This window comes from Hakea prostrata, chromosome 1 (genome assembly GCF_041222555.1).
Source record: "Hakea prostrata isolate BN-2017 chromosome 1, UWA_Hpros_2, whole genome shotgun sequence".
Lineage (NCBI taxonomy): Eukaryota > Viridiplantae > Streptophyta > Magnoliopsida > Proteales > Proteaceae > Hakea > Hakea prostrata.
In genome coordinates this window covers 38,053,304-38,069,256 of record NC_142600.1, presented here as the reverse complement: position 1 = coordinate 38,069,256, position 15,953 = coordinate 38,053,304, and the positions used below count along the sequence as shown (strand labels likewise).

At 36.7% G+C, this 15,953-nt stretch overlaps 1 protein-coding gene across 1 annotated transcript in view; it reads right to left on the bottom strand.

Moving 5' to 3' along the window:
* Window positions 1–10,488, bottom strand: part of LOC149028913 (T-complex protein 1 subunit alpha) — a 35,918-nt gene extending 25,430 nt beyond the window's left edge. Inside the window, exons 1-7 of the mRNA XM_089139367.1 lie at window positions 10,313–10,488; window positions 10,174–10,238; window positions 4,958–5,047; window positions 4,605–4,691; window positions 4,433–4,492; window positions 4,282–4,332; window positions 3,750–3,845 (exon numbers count right to left, since the gene is read on the bottom strand). Coding sequence (XP_088995493.1) covers window positions 3,750–3,845; window positions 4,282–4,332; window positions 4,433–4,492; window positions 4,605–4,691; window positions 4,958–5,047; window positions 10,174–10,238; window positions 10,313–10,385 — 522 coding nt within the window. The 5' untranslated portion in view covers window positions 10,386–10,488. The remainder of the gene's footprint in view (window positions 1–3,749; window positions 3,846–4,281; window positions 4,333–4,432; window positions 4,493–4,604; window positions 4,692–4,957; window positions 5,048–10,173; window positions 10,239–10,312) is intronic.
* Between the last annotated feature and the right edge of the window lie 5,465 nt (window positions 10,489–15,953).

Sequence of the window (15,953 nt, the reverse complement as noted above, 5' to 3'; positions counted from 1 at the left end):
AGGTTTTGAGGGGAGAGGTAGAAACAGAGATAGTTCACTCCAATTAGTCTTTCTACATACCCTGATTAAATGCTCCTGTATGCGTGCTCTAAGCCACCAAGAGGCCCTTCAAAGCACCAACTACTTGTGAGTCTTCTTTGGAACATCCAATTTTTTTGTATGGATTACCCCAAAAGATATTAATTCTTTGATCAGTGGCTCATCATCCAAGTAAGCGCAAGCCAGCTATACCCATCCCACTTTCCTCTTCCCCTTCATTTTCTACTTTTGAAAACGTAACCCATCTAACCCCTTCTCCATCATCAGAAGCCTAAATCCCATATCTCCCAATTCCACTATCAAAATCCTACTAAATAACAGTTCTACATCTACCTCTCCTCCGTACACATCAAATTCAATGTGTTCCCCAAACCCCATTACCTTCAACCTAAACGCTAATTCCTTGATGCCTAGTTCAAATGCCCTAAAACCCTAACCTTAGAATTTAGGATCCTATATCTCCACAATTCTATATGGACTTGGACTTCAAAACCTGGTCATGCTTATCCAAGTATTCTAGTGCCACTGCATCAGAGAATTAGAGTGAAGAGTAAACTAGAGAGACAAAACCAAACAGGAGAGGAAGAGGATGCTGAAGCAGTGGATGGAATAGAGTTTGTCAGTGGAGAGCATGCTAGAGAGCTCGTACAGGACAAAATCAGCATAACCACAGGACGTAAAAACAAAAAACTTGATTGTTCTTTGTATTGAATTCTCATACAAGGACATCAAGGTTCGTTGCAAAGGCCATTGAACAAAATACTAAGATTTTCCATAGTAAGGCTGATTGCAGATGAAGAAGTTAAGGCTGATTGCAGATGAAGAAGTTAAGAGTTTTATGAGGTGGGAGTTCCAGTCACCACGTCATTTTAAGGTTTGGAAGTCTTACACAATCAGGAATCATAGAAATAGAGTACACTGGAAGGTAGTCAAATGAGAGGAAAAAGGCTTACCTGGGTTAAATGATGAAACCAGACTGTTTCAAGAACTAACCCACTTCCAGCCATAGAGGTTGTGGCAACTGTAAAGGAACTGCTCTCTTTGGATCCTTTGCTGTCAACTTGACCCATCAGGCCTTCCATTTCTTGCTACTTAGGTGCTCCTATTACTACAGGTGTCCTCTGTCAACACATCTTTTTTTTGGGGTTTTTTAATTTTTTATTATTTTTTTTTTTTTTTTTTTTGGGGGGGGGGGGGGGGGGGAGTTTTGATTGCTTATCAGCTAAATTAGGAGTTCTTAAAGTGGGACACAGGAGGAAGAAAACGGTGTGGCGGTGGAGATCCAACAGCAAGGAAATGTAAAGCTAAGAATCAAGGATGACTTAGCCCCAAATAACCCATAAACATGGAGGTCGCATAAAGGACATAATAATAAACTTAGTTTCTGAAACAAACAAATTCTCAGAGATATGATCAGCCTGGGCTTAAGTGAAGCTTGTGTGGTAGCAAGCAACCGTTTTAAGTTCCAAATAATTCCAACAGTTGGATTGGAAGCTATGGCTCTAACAACCAACATAGAACCTTATTTCAGAATAGAAACTTCTGGGCTGTAACAAAACTGGTCAGTAGATGGCTCTCAAACTTGGATTAAATGTAGTCCAACTGAGAGGATGCTAAGGTTACAAATTTGAAGTGAATGTGAGGACCTGATTCTCAAATATGAGAATGGGCTGAGAATAGAAAGCTTACATTGAATGATAGGATGAAGTGATAGATGGATGATCTTGTGGTTTGAATTAATGGGAATATGAGATGAAATGGGAGGCTAGTACACACAACAGGATTTGTGAGATGGAGGGGATAAAGGAGGATTCAAGTTCAACCAACTAAATTTTCAAGCTACACACCAGGTTCAATTGAGGGAGCAGCAACAGGCATCTAACAAGAGAAAAGAGACTGGTGAAAGGTAGATTTAGCTCTCAAAAGCAAGGCTCATTCAGCCTTAGGTGGTTAGCTCCCAACAAGAAGGTCCTCACCCTTCTTATCAAGCAGAAAAGAGACGAGAAGAAACTCAAAGCAAAAGCTTCATTAATCAGTTAATAATATATGTGGGCTGAGAACACCTCTTACATATTTATAGAGTGCTAATACTAACTTCTTCTTTTTAACGGATTTAACTGATCAGAAGGTGTGATACGTATATGTAAAATCATTATAATCTACCAAATTCTAAAAAAGATCCTAATTTTCTTATTAAAAATTTATATAAGAAGAGTACGTATAGATATAGATAAATAGATAAAGAAGTAGAAAGCCAAGATAAAAACTTTTTGGTTTCCCCTTCCGTTTAGTATGTTATTAAAGTATTCGAGATGAGGATTGTTATCTTCCCCATCAATCCGATTTACTTTTCACAACACAATAATAATATGAAAAGATAGAATATAATAAAAAATCAGAATAATAAAACCTTTTCTTTTATTTTTTTATTCTAGAAAGGTTTTCTTTCCCCATAGTTATCCATCACCAAGAGTGACTACTATTTAAGAGTTTTTTGTAAGATGATCAATAAGTCTAAAGATTAACTTATCATTTGAAACTAATTCAGATCAATAATTTAATAGAACATTTGTCCAAGTTACATGGAACATAGAATCCATTAGGCTCTGAGCTAGCTAATATTCTCAGCAATAACAAAAGTAAAAGCATCCTAGAACTAAACTTACAAGTCAGCCCATGCTTGATTACTAAAAAGAAACTAATGATTTAGAAAGTCAATAAACTCAAAATAGTCTTCACTGTTTCCAAAAGCGACGGACCTCATAGATCCCTAAAAGTGCTCTCAAAGTAAGATATACGCTGGGATAGAAGTTCTTTGGCTCTTCTAAAAGCTTGGCTATGCAACTAATTGGCCCTATGGCCCAAGGGGTTGGATCAAAGGTGAATCAGCCCTACTTTTCTAAACTCTTTTATTATATTTCTTGCCAAACAGCTTGGAATCCACATCAAAGCATGCAAAGATAGGGAGAAGGAGAATCAGGGAGAATACAGGAGGCAAAGCAGAAAGCAGGGAAGGGAGAGGAGGGGACAAAGGAAAGATGGAGGAACTTCAGTTTAATTTTATTAAACAAAGCGAAAAAGAATGTGCCACATCATGTATAAGGTGGAGGGGATACACATAGAAAATGTGCTTTGGGCACCATGAATTACCCTCAAACCCCATGTAATAGTGTTAATTTCAAGGCACCAAACATTTTACGTGTCCAGGTGCAGCACCCATACCTTGTCCATGGCTGCATAGAATTTCACTAGCCTTAAATAAAATGGCCGAGTCCCAAGGGATCCCATAAGGTGGATGAGTAGTGTATAATTGACCAATCTAGGTATTTGGATCTGAATCATTGGCGACCAACTCCATTGCAAATTATGACTATTTAAACCCCAGTGGGAAGAAAATCAAGAAAGCGTGCAATTCCTCTCAAAAATATATATATATATATATATATATATATATATATTTCCTATATTGATATATTTAAAAGGAAACATGCTTGGAAAACTCATATCTGCTCATCTCCGTATCATTAGAAGGAAGTTAAGACTTAAGACTAGTTATCACTTCACTTACACATACCCTACAGGGATCAATAAATAAAATATAAAGATTCACAAGATTGTTCAATCCTAAGTACAACATAATCTGATAACCAAAAGAAGTCAAAGTAAGATGAAATAAAATTCATGCAGTAACAACTGAAAATTCTGCTTACCAAACTTCCGAAGAAGTCACTGTCCCTAGCTATCAGCTTAGAGGACATGCTTGTCTTGGCACAATTTATGAGGGCATCTTTCCCAAGCTTTTCAACCTGGAAATGCAAATTATAAGTATTAAGCCAACTAATAGGAGAGTACTTGTACAAACAACCAAGATGGGGGTATCAATATGAGAGGGACATCCATATAAAGTGCATAAATAGGGCTCGAATGAACAAACTTGGTACATGCACATGCACAGGGGCTTTGAAAGTCCATTAATTGGGTACATCCTGAGGGGTTTAGGTCAAAATGGACTAAATGAATAAAGATCATGGATAATTGAAACTTTACGATGATCAGAATTAGCCAAGTTTTATGTCAACCTATGTGGAACTACTGAACAATGAATCATGGATTCACAAAATTTAGGTTCTGGCAATGCATCCTAATAACTGAAGTTTATGTTCCATCATGCCCAGTGTTACTTCTCACAAGGACAGAGATCATAAATAAGTCAACAAACAGAGTCTGATCCAAGAAGCCTACCTTTATTGCCAGTTTCTCATCAACATATTTGCATGCTTCCCTCATAGCAAGCTCCAGAAACAAAAACAATTCCAGGGTGAATATAACAAGAGAAATATATAAAATAAAATTTGATAAAAAGGAAACTGCTCAGAGAACTTAAAAAACTCACTCTATATCCACTAATTATAGATGTTGGATGGATCTTGTTTCTCACTAAATCATTTGCCCTCTGCCAGATACAAGTTTGGAGAATCAAAATTAACTGATCATCCTAAGAAGGATCCTTTAGTTTTTGGGAAGACATCCAAAAATAGTGAACATGCATAGTTAATTACAATTACCTTGAGTAGCTCTGCAGCTACAATGACAACTGAGGTTGTCCCGTCCCCAACTTCTCGATCTTGAAGCTCAGCCAACTCCACAAGTACCTATCCTCCACAAGAAAAAACATTAGATGTAAGCAGGAGAGACTACAGAGTAAGACACACACACACACACACACACACACAGAAACGTACAGAGAATTTTTGCCAAATTTGATTTTCTAAAAGGAATCACCCAAAAGAGGAGTGATATTTTATCAATTTATTAGTGAAGTTTGAATACAGTTGAACAGCATAAGAGGAAAGAGAGAGGTGGAATGTGAACAAACACATAATATATAAGAAGCAAAATAATAATTGAATGTGTTCACCTTGGCAGCTGGATGCTCAACTTCTAACATCTTCAGTATCGTAGCACCATCATTGGTTATTGTTACATCACCAATATCATCAACAAGCATCTGAACAGTGTCAAAGGGCATAATAAAGAATGATCAAGTAATAGAGATGAATAGCATCCAAGAGAAATGTGACACGAATAGACACATTTATCTGCAGCTGGTTTCAGGAATTTTTTGAATAAATATAAATACCAATCAGCAATATGAAATCCAAAACAGGGAAGAAATACCAATCTAAGTGAAGGCACAATCAGTGTCTATCTGTAAGGTGAATTAATTTCCCGGTCAAACTTGCAGGGCAAATATGACCAAGATGCAAGGAGATGTGTCCAGATCTAGATTGCAGGACCTAGGCATGGTCCTACCAAAATATCTCTCTTATAACATCAGCTGAATTAATTTCCCAGTCAAACTTGCAGGGCAAATATGACCAAGATGCAAGGAGATGTGTCCAGATCTAGATTGCAGGACCTAGGCATGATCCTACCAAAATATCTCTCTTATAGCATCAGCTGAATTGAGAAAAATAAAGTAATAATTCATATATGTGGACTAACTCAATACAGAATCCGCTACAGATATTAAGTGGGACAGATGATGAACCCATAGATATTTAAGTGCAACCATAATAAGAGGGCTACCCAATGCATGAGGCTGTCTCCACTCCAGGTCTGGAAGGGGCAAATGTTGCAGCCCCTAACCCCTGCTTTGCACGAGGCTGTTACCCGGTTTTGAACCCACAACGAACAGGCTGCCAAAGCTCAACTTAAAAAATGTGCCAAGACTGAACTGTGATAAACTTAGCATTATAAATAGAAACAATTACGTAAGATAAAATCATAGTTGTCAAGGCGTCACTTAGGCATCTTGGCTCTTTTGTAGCGCCTACACATCCAGGTGTCAACTTGTTTATGTAATGCCTTGTCACCTTAATTTGTGTCACCTGGGTGTCCCTCCACCCCAAGTTCCTAACACGTCTGGACACCATTAGAAGTTAGAACTATGGATAAAATGAAATACCTACCCTGTTTAGACAGGACATAGGAACCACGGTACATTATGTCACCAAAATATCGCGACATTTTGGCAAAAAGTCAGCATGTCGCTGAAGGGCAACACACAACCAAGCTTTGATATGACAGCAACTAAAAGTTGCCAGAAAATCGCCGGAAAATCATCGGACCGGCGAAATATCGGCAAAAAATCGAAACTTTCACTGCCGGCTCTTCACCTTCTCCGACTCTGACGACGGAAAAACCTCCCCACTGCTGTTCTTCTCCAGCCTGCAACATTTTTCTACAGTATCTCTCTCTCTCTCGCACTTTGCCGGCGATATCTGTCTAAGTCTTTTCAGGTCTCTCTCTTTAGTTTCAGGTGAAGCAGTGGGGTAGCTCCAGATTTCCGGCCGGCAAGTTATGGAGTTCTACTCTCTCTCTCTCTCCCCGTACTTGGGTTGGGTATCTGCGTATATGCATTCACTGATCTTGTGGCTTTTAGCAGAATATTTAAGTTTTTCTTTAGTAATTATGAATCTTTCTATATGTATTAGCAAAACCATGTCTCCTAACATTCAAACAAGGTGTAAAACAGGCAACTTTACATTCAGGTTCTGATATCTACCACTAACCAAGGATGCAAAACCAAAATGCCAAATTGCGTGCCTTTTTACATTGCAATTTGAATAATAAGCCTAGTTGAGATAGCTGTTTGAGATAAGTTTTATGAACCTTGCTTTTATGCAGTAAGAAAGATTCTTTGTAATCATCCTTTCAAGGCAATAATCCCAACAAAGAATATGTCTGTCAGAAAGCATCAGAAGGGTTCACTCACCTTCATTAAGTTGCCCATTGCCAGCAAGGCGCATACACACCCAAAAAAAAAGGGATAGGCACCAGCAGTCCCATTGCCAGAAGACATAATTGTGATCCAACCAATCAACTATTCAGCAGATGGCAATCAATGCCCCACTAATGATTCATGATGGAACTTGACAGGCTCTCCTACTCTCTAGCATCCATGCAATTTCTCTTACTGCATTTCCCATGTTAACATTATATGGTACCAATGTCAATATCTCATATATCTTCAAAGCAGAGAGCCAAATCTTCTTACAAAGATCATAAGATCAAGAAAGCGTTATAGGACCCAGCACCTAAACTTTACTGATGCTCCCAAAGACAGCAGGGAACAAAGTGAAATGGCAAGCTCTTAAAACAAGGGGAATCCCAAGGTACAGTTTACAAGGGGAATCCCAAGGTACAGCTGATGCACAAGAAGAATGTTGAAGTTGAACCTCATATATTACACAATGAGAGGAGACCAAGGAATCATGATCCAAAACAGAAGCCACAGATATCACCACCAATTTCCTTCTCATTCATTAAGGCACAAACCTTGTCAACCAATTTTGTGCTCCTGTCATGCAACACAATCATGTGTTTTATGCCTTAACATCCTGACATCCTCTTTGACCTCCTCAACAACATCAAAGGGACAAAATATCTATAAATTTGTCCAATTGCTTTCTTTCCCAACTTCAATAGCTGCCCAGACATACACAAATGGCTCCTATAATTATCTGGACCCATTTACCAGATGGGATAAAGACTCTTCTCTTCATAGCACTTCAAGTTGATGATTTTGAAAGCCCTTCTAAAAGGGAATAATAAATAGAAGTAATGATGATTGGTAAACAAGGAAACCAAATGTCAACAATTAATCCATTTTGTCCATCTATTATAGTATTATTGGAAAATTCTTTTTCAAATTCTATAAAGAAACACCCTCCAAGGAAATAGGCAGTCTCCCATGAAGTGTAGGAAGATGTGGTTAACTTGTTCTACTTGTATCAGGTCGTGGAGAGGGAAGTAAAAAGACCACCCTCTCCTTGAGATTGCTGGTTTCACATTGGAAGGCAGACTCCATTCTGTGAAGAGTGATCTGTTGCACTTGTCAAGCTTGAAATGATGGGCCCTTGGAATTGACAGTTAGAACTATGCAGCTTATTAAATGCCAGCTAAAGCCAGTTAATAATTCTTAATACTTCTTTTTGTAAACGTTTTGGAAATTATAACAGCAAAGGCACTGGACCTACCTTTTGTGTAAATGGAATTGGAGATTAGCCCTACTATAGTAGGATCAGGCGCCTCCTCTTTAATATTGAATGGGTTCCTCCAACACAGACATTAAAATTCCTTTTATTTATCAAATTAAAGAACCTTATTTGCAATACCAGCTTTCTTAAGTTTAACTTCTTTTTCCCTTTTCCTTCCCGTTCTTGTGTTGGGAAAGGAATTAACATAACAGTTATGGATTTTCCTAAGAGGATATCGAACTGTAGAATATGGACCACAATAAAAAGAAGCAAGACAATAAATAAAATCGAATATGGTGGGTAGGGCAGGGCCACTCCAACCCTCCCCCGGCCCCAGCCCACCTACCCACAGTCCACTAGGAAAGTTCAGTCCATTTCTTCATTTTGAAGTTATGTTCTACCATTATGCCCCCCAAAATGCAGCAAAAGAAACAATGTTAGAAAGAGAATGGCCAACTCAACAAAGGCAACATAAGAGTCATGTTGCAACTCATAATCATCTGTTACTTGTAACTCATAAGCATCTGTTACTTTAATTAGGCATTGTCCATGCCATCGCAAACCACATCATAACACAGAACCCAATCACTCTCATGCTACCTAGCTAATCTGGTATATGGAATTCCTATCCCATGCCAAAACTATTTGGAAGAGAGATTGTGTATCCACTTCAGTGGTAATAATGTAAAAAGGAATAGCCAAAGCCCCTTAAGTACAGTATAAAAAAGACAACTTGAAAACGAGGTTCTTTTCGTAAGTATTGGTACTACATCCAGATTGGAAAGCCCCAACTCCAGAAACTCACTTGCATTCTAGAAAGCTGATTAGGGCTGTTAAACGTAGTGGGTGGGTCCCACTACAATTTCCGCCATAAGTGGTGGCAAGACAGTTATGTAGTCTAAGATAACTACCACTTTATTTAGTTGAATCTAAGCAGGACTCTAATATTCCTCTCTTGTATGAGTCTAAGAAAAACCCTAATTAAGGAATTAGGCTTAAGGGAAAATATTATAAATAGAGGGATGAACAATGTTCAAAATGTCGACATGGGCGACATATCGCCGAAAGTCGACCGACTTTTGGTAGGGGTTCGATGAAAAATCGAACCCCTGTTTCGAAGGGTTATTTCGGTCATTTTGACCTGAAATTTGACGTGTAACCTAATTTGAGGCCAATAAACACATTGGGAGTGTTATTTTGACCTAAAACATCACCTAACCTAAAGTTTATAAATGGCACATGTCCGGCTATATGCGGGCAAAACTGGAAGTTTGGAAAATTCATATAAACTAATGTAAATATGCAAAGAGAACACAAATACACTAACACAATTAGTAAAGAGATGTACTAAAGTTTACAATTCATTATACAATTATGTTGAGTATGGCTCATGCTTCACATATTGTTGCCGACGGACACGGGGGTCCGGGGAGGCCGCCCCGGCGGGGGTGTGGGGGCAGTGCCCCCGGAGCTTTTAGAGGCCCTATGTCACCTTGGCAAAAAACGAACGAAAAATCGGCAAAAAACAAACGAAATACAGTTATATATGGCAAACACAGGGCGATATATCGCCGACATATGGTAAATGTCGTGTCGCTGGGGGAGTCGTGTCGCCCCCCAGCGACAGGGCGATGACAGGGCGATATATCGCCCTGTGTCGGCGATATATCGCCGACACAATGAACCTTGGGGATGAACAGAAAATCACCGACAATATAATACTCTCTTATGCTCTGTGAATTCTTCAAGCTAATCCTGAACCTCCATCAGTGTAGTTTGTCGATTTGGAAGCGTGAAAATAACCTATAGAGTACACAAACTTGAAGAAGGAAACGCAAAGAGGCACGTGTCTAGATCATTGCAGAACATCAGGTAAATGATCTAGAACTCTTCCTTTTACAAGTTCGATTTACAAAGGCTAAACCAGTTAACTTGGAAAAAGTAAGAAACCCTTAAAAGATGCAACATTGACTGTCCAATCACCATAACAGAAATAAATAAAAGTAAAACAGACCCAAACGCAAAATTGATTGTACTACTGCAAAAACGAGAGATTTCAGAATGTATGTCATCTGGAAAACAGCACGGTTACCTTGTCCAGCCCAACAGGTCCGAGAGAAGATTTCACAATGTTTGCCACAGCTTGACAAGCCACCACTACGGATACCAAAACCTCATCAGATTTGACAGAAAGAGAGAAGCTTCATATGAAGAATAAAGGACAAGCTTACCGTTTTGAGTGCGAACATCTTGTCCGTACTGCCGTTCTCCCAAGATATCAGGAGTCTGTGCCGCAATCGCCATTTTCGACAGAGAACAATAGAGAGAGCTTCAGTTGTTAAAATGAAGCTTTGCGCAAACAGGTCTCCAGAAACGGCGCAAAACCTCGATCCAGCCTTTATAAATTTCGGAAATAAACCGGGTTCGGCTCTCACAAGGAGAGTATCTCCGTGCGCAGTGAAGCTGAGAAGATAATTTGCTAAGTTGATTTCATGCATATTATTTTATAGGAATAATTACTATTGACCTCTTATATTCTGATTTTATTACTATTGTATTCTCTGTACTTTTCAAAATTACTAAACCAGCCTTCAACTTTGCCTATAATTACTATTGCCCCCTACCATTAAGTTTCGTTAGTAAACTGATGATGTAGCATCTTTATATTTTCTTAAAAACCCCAAAATACCCTTATACTTATCTCTTTATTTAGTTATCTTTTTGTCAAGTTACAGTAGTACCCTTAATTAACTGTGGACAAAAAAAAACTATAATCCATTTTATTCTCAAAAAAAGAAGAAGAAGAAGAAGAAAAGAAAAGAAAGAAAGGAAAAGAAAAAGAAAAAGAAATAAAGAAATAAAGAAGAATGAATGATTGAATAAAACTCAAATAGAAATGGAAGAGGAAGGAAAATCAAATTCTAACTCAAATTGTAAACTAAATATCACCTAAAATCTCTTCAAAATAAATGAAGTTTAGTGAGGGTGGGAAACCAAATTGGATTTGAATTTTATTCATTTCTTTAATTCAAAATAAATGAAGTTTAGTGAAGGTGGGAAACCAAATCAGATTTGGATTTTGCCCATTTCATTAATTCAAAATAAATGAATTTTAGGGTAAAATTGACATTTAATCTGGTTTTATAAATGAGGTAGCATCGTCTTTTGATTTCTTAATTTTAATGAAAGGCAAATTAGACATTACATATTCAAACTTAACGGCAACTTAACACCATTATAAGGAAGGGGGCAACAGTAATTTCGTAAAGGACAGGGTTTATTAATAATAAAATCTAACTACAGGGGGGCAACAGTAATTATCCCTATTTTATATGATTAGTTTACTATATTTCCATGTATTTACAATTGTTTTATATCAATTTACCCTAATATGATATGAAAATGAATATGTTGTACCTTTTCCTTTAATTTCTATAATTTTGATAATTTTATATATTTCCTAACAAATTCTAAATAAGATTTATTACTTTTACGTGTAGGAAATTATCAATCAAATCTGGGTATTATTGCAAGAGGCCTACTCAAATCAAAAACATAGAGAGAATGAGTCCTTGCATGCTTCTATGTTTTATTTCTTATTTAGGATTTGATCAAAGAAGAGGAAGACAAATCCAATTCAAATAAGAAAGACAGAAGAATCTCGTTTTTGAGTGTCTCTGTCCAGTTTTGATCAAGATCTTCATCGGATAGTCATCTGGTGTCTGATCGAGCCGATATTTGGAGGAGAGCTTCACGACTTCTTGATCTTCAAAGCCAACGGTGAGTTTGTTCATTGGAGATCTCTAAGTTAGTCCGATTTATACGTCAAAACACTCCTTGGTTAAGTCAGATAAGAACTCTGAGTTTGATTCAAACTCTGAGTTTAATTAATCTATAAAAGGATAGCAAACTCCAGAAAAAGGGGGAGGACGTTTTTGGGAGCTTTGGAACACCAGAGAGAACCTTCTTGGAGCTTTGGAGGAGCGGAGAGGTCGAACCAGAAGATGTTGGATGGCTTTGGAGATCTGGAGCTTAGGAATAAGTTTTTCTTGATCTTCTTTCAATGTTCTTGAACTCCTCTGTAATGTTTTTAATTTCGAGTATGAACTAATTTAGTTTTTTCTAGGGATTAGATGTAGCCTATCTTCGAATTCCCACTATTGAATTCATCAATATAATTTTGAATATTGTTTCATTTGATTGAATTTTTTACTTCTATTCTTCATGCTTTTGATTAATTGGCCACTAATCAACTGATTTGTTAATCATAATGAATTGAGAGGGGATTTATGTGTTTAGTTCATTGGAGTAAAAACCATGAATTACATGTAGGATAGAGATATATTTACATGGTTTGTGTAGTTGTTACATGGGAATCCATAGAATTTAATGAATTCTCAGTTGTTGTAACCCACATAGAAATATAGTGGGTTAGCAATCGAGGGAATACACGTGTAAGAGATTCGTCTAAACATGCCGTGAATCTGAATCATCACCCTGTCAAGGAAGCACTCTGTGCTCCCCAGCAGCTTTACCATCACAAATTCTGTGGAATCTGATGAGCACATTTATGTGTGAAATCTTTGGGCATAAAACATGCATTTTACATACTAGAGTAGAACTACCTTGAGTTTTATGTTGTTTTTGCAGATTTTATGAATTTATAAGACTTAGCAAATATTTGGAGTTTTGGGTATGAAACGTGCGATTTTACACATCAGGAGGTCCGTTCAAATTCTCAAGTGCGCGAATGGGCCTGATTTAGAGCATGATGGGCTAAAGATGTAATTATGGACCAACTCCAAAATATCTTATAAAATTATATTAGAATTTTATTTTATTTTTCTTTATTGTAATTGAATGAATGTATGGGCCCACACAAGTAGTCACAGATTAGGATTTTATATTTACTAGAAGATTTCATTTTTTTTTAGATTTTTTTGTTCTCTAATTAATTTTCTCTCTCTCTTCCCACTTTGTATTCTTTTCACTATTTTTTTTCTTTAATTAACCTAAAATCACTTTTTTTTTAATATATATATATATATATATATATATATATATATATATATATATATATATATATATATATATTCCCTTATTTCCTTTTTCCACCTTTTCTTTCTTTCTTCCACTTTTCTCCACGTTAAAATCAAGTTTAATTATTTATTTAATTCTCCATTTATTCTCTTTCTTTCTCTTTCTTCACTCTCTCTCTCTCTCTCTCTCTCTCTCTCTCTATTCCGAACGAATTTTCCTCTTTCTTTATTTGTTTTTCTTTTTCTATTTTACTCTTATTATTATTATTATTATTATTATTATTAGTATTATTATTATTATTATTATTATTATTATTATTATTATTATTATTATTTTATTTCTTTGTGTGTAAATTATTCTCCTTCTTCTATAAATATTACCTCCCCTCTTAGGTCTAGTTGACACTTTATTTTCTCTTTAATTTATTTTAGTCTTGCACTTTCTATTTTCTTTAGCTTGTTTTAGGTTTTCTCTAGTTCTTTGATTAATGTATGGGTTCTAATTCTAGATTAAATGTTTAGGCTTTAATGTTTTGCAAGGAAGACTGAAGTTGTATAATTTATTTGATGCAAGTGTATTTCCTTTATTTCTATCAATGCAATTTTAAGTTCAAGTTCAAATTTCAAGTTTGAGGATTCGTTTTCTCTCTAGGTCTAGCAATTGCAGATCTAGATTATTCTAGATCTGATTATTAAGGTTGGTTGAGATTCGAATCGTTTATTCAAGTTTTTTTTTTGGAAATTCAAAGATGTAAGTAACATTCTTCAATAATCTTTTCTCCCCCCTTCATTCCCGCTTCTATCTACCCCCTTCATATTCTTAATTTAGGATTTAATTTCAGCATTTATTTATTGTTCTCCCTTCCTCATGGGTCCTTGATCAAAGATGCCTACAGTCGTGCCTCTCTTTGGTTAAGGTTTCCCTTTTCCTTTTTATTGCTTTGTTTATTATTTTGTTATTTACTTTCTGTTATTTCCTTTATGTAATTTCTTTTTCTTTAATATTCATTCCCTTGATCAGTGGACTGTAAGCTACGGCAAAAGGTCCACGGTCAAAGTTATTATAATTATATTCCCCTTTCCTTGATCCAGAGCTGGCACTCGGATCACTTCCCTTTTATTTTTATTGTTCGCATTTTTTTCTTGTCTTTTATTTATGCGTTGGTTATGTTTGCTTTATTTTTCGTTTTAATTCGATTGCATTAGATGTATAGATTAGGATCGTTGGTTTAGTTTAATTAATTAGTTAACAAAATTGAATCATTCCACTCTCGCATTACTATTAAGAAATTGAATTATAGGTGGCATATCTCCCTGAGATCGACCCATTAGCTACACGATACTGTGCACTTGCGGTTATTTTATTTTGCAAACAGAACCCACAAGTAAAAAATAATAAAATAAAAAAAGATCCCATCACCCAACCCTTAGGTCCCCCTGTATTTATGGTGATAAAGTTATCGGGGAGCACAAAGTGTATTTAGCTGATCCGAACTCCCATTAAATCAATGGAGGGTTAGTGGAGTGGTTGTAAACCTCACCTCTAAGTTGTGGGTTCAACCCTTGTGGGAAAAAAAAAAACTCCGCCCCACTAAAACCCACCAAACCCTGGTAAAAATTGCAAACCAGATTTGAAATCTACGTTGTGGATGAAGACCCAATATTTTCTTTTTGGTAATAATAGCTAACAATGATGGGAGATTTTAGGTTTCTTCAATCTTTAGTCTCTACTTTATCCCTGCAAATCAGATTGAGAATCTCAGTGGATATATAAAGAAAGAAATCTTAATTTCCGAGCAAAATTAAGGCTATAAAAGATAGAATAGAAGAAAGCCCTAATTGCAAGTTAGAATCGCAACTTGTTAGCTTCCCAACCAACACGCTTCCTGTGATGGTCCAACTTGCTACTTGAAAACCTGCAATAACCGAGTTGATCCGGCCTATAAGATTAACTTGAAATTAACGTTTGTTAAAGCACTTGAGTCTTTATATTGTATTTTTTTTGAGTCCCCCATTTCGATCCAAATGGTTTTACCTCTCAGATGTGCAAATCACAATGGAGAAGATGAAGATGAAGCTTGAAGAAGACGAAGCGTGAAGGATCTGCAAATGATTCAGAAAGGGAGCAAAACCTAGAAACCAAATTGGTTTTGGGGAGATACTCAGATTTGACCCGCTGTATCCCCAAATACGAACAAAGAAGAAACATAAACAAAACACACGAGAGAGATTTAACGTGGTTCGGAAAAACTTGCCTACGTCCACCAGAGAGAAAAATAAGTTTCACTATTTCAAAAAACCTCAGACCCACAAGTGTTACCCTTTGCTTGCCTTGTTTTTTTTTTTTTTTTTTCCCTTAGATTATCCACAAAGACTATTTATAGGGAAACATAGAAACATAAAATCTTACTCTCAATATAATTACAATTTTAATCCAGTACTAGTAATTGACACATACCTTATTTCAATTACAAATACAACAAAAAGTATAATTACATGGACCCACAGAATACAAGACACCCAAACCCAACAATCTCCACTTTAGCTTAAATTCGACAAACCACCCTGAAGAAAACCGTTGATGATGTCTCTCTGCAATCACCCGTCTTTGTGTATCCACCACACCTTACCGCATGGCCCACATCCCCTCTAAGGATGCTTTCTTAATCGCCATCACTAAACCAACATGTGGCACACACCCCCACCAGGGGTGTCCATATAGCTCATCGCTGCTATACGATGTGACATGGCCCCACCTTTCCTTTTTGTCACAGCCGGTTTTGAGAGATCATCACCACTCACCAAATCCGAAGTGAAAGTCACCCGCTTCTTT